The 6177-nt window shown below is 42.8% G+C and overlaps 1 protein-coding gene across 4 annotated transcripts in view; it reads left to right on the top strand.

Moving 5' to 3' along the window:
• Nucleotides 1–279: 279 nt before the first annotated feature.
• Nucleotides 280–6177, top strand: part of DCAF4 (DDB1 and CUL4 associated factor 4) — a 26902-nt gene continuing 21004 nt past the window's right edge. For 3 of the 4 annotated variants that reach the window (XR_003567550.1, XM_027844771.1, XM_027844769.1), the window contains exons 1-4: nucleotides 280–609; nucleotides 3048–3150; nucleotides 5070–5167; nucleotides 5977–6134. Coding sequence is in view for 3 of the 4 variants with exons in the window: in XM_027844771.1 (XP_027700572.1) it covers nucleotides 3050–3150; nucleotides 5070–5167; nucleotides 5977–6134 (357 nt within the window). In the remaining variant the exon portion in view is untranslated. Of the gene's footprint in view, nucleotides 610–2206; nucleotides 2239–3047; nucleotides 3151–5069; nucleotides 5168–5976; nucleotides 6135–6177 lie in introns of all 4 variants that reach the window. The other variant, XM_027844770.1, reaches the window with a different exon arrangement.

Raw genomic sequence — 6177 nt, 5'->3', positions numbered from 1 at the left:
GACGCACACTCGAGAACTGGAGGACGCAGCACGTCAGCCCCGCCTCCTTGTCATGTGACAGCACCTCTCCTCCTACTCCCCCTCCACCCCTCCCGCCTGCCCCGTCCCACCCTGCTCCTCTCCGCCGGGCGCTTAGGGCTCTGATTGACTGAAGCGAGAACCAATGACAAGGCAGGAGTTGCCCTATCCACGCGAAGCCTCGGAAGAGGGCGGGTCCCTAGTAGGGGATTGGCTAATGCAGGGCTCCGTCCCTCTGTCTCTCCTCCCCCCCCACCTCCACCCCCTTCCCGTCAGCTTCCCCTCTCGGCCTTAGGTTCTGAGGGTTTGCGGGAAGCGCTACGTCTGAAGCCCGGGTGGGTTCGTGGGAGGCAGTAAGCCCGGTTCTCCAAGCCCGCTCCCGTTCTCTCGGGACTGACAACTGCTTCCCCGCCCCTCCCCAGGGCCTGGGACTCGAGGAGAAGGAAGGCGGAGGACCTTGGGGGAGGGGAGGAAAGACCAGAAAGTCCAGTCCTGGGGAGGAGGGGTGGAGCACGTGGGAGACAGTTCCCGCGTAGAACGAGCGGGAGCGAGCACGTGGAAGGGGAGCCCACGTCGGGAGTGGTGGAGCAGGTAAGCTGGGCCCCCGCAGAGCGTGGGTAGGGCGTTGCTAAACGTTGAGAGGCGCTCAGCGCCGTGGATCCAAACTTTTTTTGTTGTGTCTTTCCTTTCCCACGCGGAGAGTTGCTTCCTGCAGGGGAGGCTCCCCAGCCCTGGCCCTGCGCCCACGCGCGGCTGGCGGAAATCGGCACAGCCCCGACCCCGAGCGGTGACTGTCTGGAAGCGGACTTCGGCGGAGGCAGCCCGGCGGGGCGGGGAGAGAGGGGGCGGGGTCTGAAAGGCCCTAATTAACGCTTGTATACGGGAGATTTCAGGAACTGAACCAGAAAACTTACCCCAAAACAAACCAGGACCAACAGACGGCTCAAGTTCCTGGAAGGGGGGAAAAAAAAAAAAAGAACCATCCGGGCCAAGTTCAAGTTCAAAACCAACCCCTGGTGAAGCTAGTCGGCTATTTTTCGATCTAGGCGGCAGGGCATGCTTTGGACGAGCTTGACCGGAGCGCTTGTTGGCCCTGGGCTTCAGCTACGCCAGGGTCGTTTTGTTGGCCCACCTCTTCACCCTTCATTTCCACGATTTTATTTACCATATTCATAGGGAGCCCCCTTTTAAATGGTCAGCAAAGGGATACTGCCTTGGACTGAGGAACGAAATAATGGACTTTCTTTTATGTCTTCCAGTGCCAAGCACAGTAGCTTGTATATAATAAGACATCTAATAAATATTGGATGGATTGCTTTTCCAAGTTCATTTCAGCAAATTAATTTAAGAAAGCTGTGCTCCCAGCTGGAGCCATAAATCAGTACAGATTTTTTAATTCTTGAATTTTTACTGTATGAGGGTAATAGAGTACGTGGTGCATAGGAAGTATTTGTTGACTTAGAAGAATTGTGTTCAAATCACTTAATAACTGTGTTCTTTAGGGACAGCTTGGTGACACAGTAGATAAAGTGCTGAGCCTGGATTCAGTTCAAATGGCGCCTGAAGACATTAGCTGTGTGATCTTGAGCAAGTCACTTAATCTCTGTCTGCCTTAGTTTCCTCAACTATAAACAAATGTAAAATAGGGGTTTTAATTGGACCTGTTTCAGGAGACTGTTGTTATATTTGTAAAGCACCTAGCCCTTAACACTCAAGGTTCAATTACTTAACCTTTCTTAAGTGTAAAAGGGGGATTGTGTATGTAATACCTACTTCTTATAGAGCTGTGGTATAGACTTAGGAATGGGCAGTTAGGAGGTGCAGTGGATAGAGCAGGCCTGGAGTCAAGAACGTTTATCCTCCTGAGTTCAGAATTGACCTTAGATACTAGCTATAAGATCCTGAGCAAGTCACTTAACCTTGTTGGCCTCAGTTCCTCATCTGTTAGATGAACTGGAGAAGGAAATGGCAAGCTGCTCTAGTATCTTTGCCAAGAAAACCCCAAATGAGGTCACAAAGAGTTGGACACAACTGAAATGACTTAACAACAGCAGACTTAGGAATGTAGACTTAGAAACTTGTCTTTAAAAAGAGTGTGGTAAAGTGGGAAGAGCTGCCACTTTGTATTTGTGCAACCTTGGGCAAGTTACTTATACTCTCTCTTTTTTCCTTTTTTTTTTGCAATTAGGGTTAAGTGACTTGCCCGGGGTCACACAGCTGGTAAGTGTCAAGTGTTTGGTCTGAAGCCACCTAGCTGCCCCAGGTTCTTTATCTTTAAATTGTGGGAGTTGAACTCAGTGACCTCTAATGTCCCTTTGAGCTTTAAATCCATGATCTCTTGTGAAAAGAATGTGAAGAAGGCCCCAGACATGTTAAGTAGACCCTTAGGTGAACTTATAGAGAATATGGAAAAGAATTACATGAAATAAGCAAACCCAGATGTATTGTGATCTGCATTGCTGAAGGAAGCAGCCACCTCAGTAATTCCATTGAAATATTAGGATACCCCCATCATAATGCCTTGTAAATTGCAGGCACTTAAAGGCCTGTTCTTACTTGAAGAACAATCCACTTAAAAAATAATAACATATATAACCTATGTTACATATGATATATATTATAATATTTTTTAAATAATGATATAACAATCACAGCTAGTATTTATATAATGCTTTAAGGTTTTCAGAGTGCCTTACATATATGTTAATATACACATGTATTCAGGGACTGGTTGATTTGTAGGTTATCTTTATCCTTTATGTTTATTCTCTCTAGCCTGCCTAACCAGCCTAAGGGTGAGTGTGGGAAAAGGTTGGGAGTTATGTGTGGATTGTAGTTGTTCATGCTAGACAGTTAATCATTTCCATTAAAACAGTGTTTCCCGTTCTCTAGGTAATGTTGGAGCAGGTTAGAGATCAGGGATCCAGACATCTTACAGGGGTGAAGGAAGATGACAGTGTGAGCATGAGGTGTGCCGTGTACATGATGTCAGGTACTCAAAGTGTCTGTTTCTTTCTTTCTTTGAACAGAAATGAAGAAGAGAAGCTCATACAGCAGGGAGAAATATGGGAGAAACAGTTACTGGCAGAGCAGTGCCTGTCGCTGGAACAGAAGGCGGAGTTCTAATGAAAGGCAGGTGTAATGGTGGGAGTCAGCCTCATGCCCGGTCTCTTTTCAGTCTTGGCTATGCTTAAGGGTGGTGCTGGGCTCCTTATTTGCATTTGGAATGTTTTTTTTTTTTCCTTTAGGCTGTAACTGTTGTCTACAAGAAGTTAGAAATAAAAGTGACACCAGTTGCCTTCAGAAAACTTTTCTTGGTTAGAAGTATTTGTTATTTTGCAGCCAGAAATACAATCTTCTAGGAACCTAAATTCATCCGTTCAAAAATGGTCTGAGAAAGACTGCAAGATCTTTGCCCTTCAGGCAGAATTATCCTAGAGAAAAATGAATAAACATGGAATATAAGAGTTCAATGGCATCACCAAACTCGAATACATTTACCTTCTCTGTTTCCACTCATTCCACCCAGTTCTGTCATAAAGAAAAATTGATTACTATACCACAGAACGGAAGGGTTTGTAACTATGATTGAAGTCACCACTTTTTCAGATATACAGATAGTCCTATGTCCTTTACGTCAACAAACAAGTGTATATGTTGGTCATGAGGTAATAAAGGCAGACTTCACAACACCTCCTTCTGAAAGATTCCCAACGGGAACAATCCTATCAATTTTAGAACATTTCCACCTACCAGACTGCTTTTGTTAGAATGAACAGATCTTTAACATTAGAGTTGGTAACAATGTAAAGTGTCAGCCCCACGAAAGTATTTCTCTCCAACAGTAATAGACAGATCCACAGGCAGTTAATGTAACAACGTAGCCTCCTCAAATCAATCCCATGGTGAAATTTTAAAAGCATGCCAATTAGTAACACTTGTATAGAAAAATTAATCAGTGTTTACATAATAGAATAACCTGGGTGTGCTTGGGACAAAGACCTAGGAGGGTATTATGAAAGCCTAATAGACCATCAGACTTTTGGGACTGCAAAAGGCAAGGGTTAAAGTCACTGGAAAAGGGAATGTATAGCCTGTGTCTTCTGTTTCTCATCACAGAACAGGTTGGAAAAATTTGGAGCTAGATATTTTTCCTGTAGTTGTCTAGATTGCCACTAAAGAAAAAAAAGTCTTCATTTCCTTGGCTTCATTATTGCTAAGGGCAGGGACAATTTTTTAGTGTACTTGATACTTATAATGTAATTAACCATGATTCTTAAGGCTTTTTGTTTTATCATCTTCTCATAAACTCTTTATTTTACAGATGAAAGATCTAGGTCCCAGGGAGGGATGTGAATTGACCTACCACCAGGACCTTCAGTCCTCTAACTCATTCCATTGTTCTTTTCCCTATACCATGCTACCTCCTTGCCTTCAGCTTGTAATTTAACAAAAATCAAATGGACGGCTGTTAAAAGCAGCTTGGAACTTAGAAAACAGTACATTTTCGTTCTGGTTCTAGCTCTGAAGCAAATGGCTTCATTACTGAGCCTTAGTTTCCCCATCCATAAAATAGAACAGCCAAGAAAAGCTTGGTAAACCTAGGCCAAAGAAGACAAAGACGAGGATTTGCCTGGTGTGGAATTGCTGCTTTTGTGACAAATAAGAACTGCTATGACATTCTTAGTGGTATGGGTTTCTGTGATATTTTGGAGTAGTTTGCAACTGGAAAATTGCAAATGACTTCACAAAATGCATTGATGCTCAGAAAAATGAGAATTACTCTGAAAACACATATCTTTAAAAAAAAAAAAAAAACCAAAGGTGAACAGAAATATTGCCTGAATATTTTGAATATGTGCTGGGAGAAAAGCCTGCAACTTCACTTTTCCATAAGAAAATAGGCAAAATAACCAGACAAGTTGGTAAGAATGTTAGTTCAGCTGTATTTATTATCAAAGGCAGAAAGGTATTGGGATATGAGTAAACTAAAGCCCTTTGCAGCAAGTAAGCATGACCTTCCAACTTACCATAGCTGCTTATATTTACAGACATGGAGCAGAGACATCTCATAGTCCTCAGAGTTCTGACAGCAATACTAGAGCTTTTTCATCAGCTTCCAGCTCAAATGAAAGCTCTTCAGTGCCAGGTAAGGCAGTTGCCCAGTGCCAATTATGACCTATCTGTTGATTCCTTTCCTTCCTGCAAGAAAAAATTCAAACAAAAATCACACCTAGTCAGCTTGGGTTTTGTTTTGTTTTGTTTTCCTGTTAAGGCTACACTTTCCTTATTTAGCTGGAATTTTGGGGGGCAAGTTTATGGCTTTACTACACCAAAGCAAGAAAGGCCTAGGTGGGTTTAATCAACTTTCTTCTTTTACATTTTTTTTTCACAGTGAAATTACCAATCATCCACAAACACAAATATATACATGTATGTATGGGTGTGTGTATATATGTATATATCAAAAGAGAGGATTATATATGAACCCGTGATCTCTATCACTTTGGTTTTATGAACACATATTAAACTTAACAAGGTAGTATTAAAGTTGCCATTTGCATCCACTTTAAACTTTGGGAGTTTTTTTTGGGCTAGGCAGTGAGGTTAAGTGACTTGTCCAGGGTCACACAGCTAGTGTTAGGTGTCTGAGGCCAGATTTGAACTCAGGTCCTCTTGACTCCAGGGCCGGTGCTTTATTCACTGCACAACCTAGCTGCCCCCGAACTTCATTTTGTTTTCTTCTGTATTTAATGCTTTATTGATGTTTTATAGACTTTCATTGTTTTATAGATTTTCAATCTAGTGACCAGTGTGCAACTCTGTTTTCTTCCATCCTAAAAAAGATGGACTTAAGCAGGAGGGAGAAAGGATCTAATGGCATTATAAGCTGTTTGTGAGGTCAGTCCGTTTCTCTTGCTTAAATTTCAAATTTCATTTCATTTTACATGGTTAAAGAACTGCCAGGATTTTACTTTGATCCTGAAAAGAACCGTTATTTCCGCTTGCTTCCTGGACATAACAACTGCAACCCCCTCACAAGGGAGATCATCCAGTACAAGGAGAGGGAGAGCAGAAGACTAAAGCTTTTGGAGGAAGAGGATATGCAAAAAAAGGTGAGCATTAGCCAGGAATGCAAAATGAAATATTAGATTCTCG

This window comes from Vombatus ursinus, unplaced genomic scaffold, assembly GCF_900497805.2.
Source record: "Vombatus ursinus unplaced genomic scaffold, bare-nosed wombat genome assembly UNPS02014945.1, whole genome shotgun sequence".
In the NCBI taxonomy this organism is placed as follows: Eukaryota; Metazoa; Chordata; class Mammalia; order Diprotodontia; family Vombatidae; genus Vombatus; species Vombatus ursinus.
This window is presented reverse-complemented; position numbering and strand designations above follow the sequence as displayed.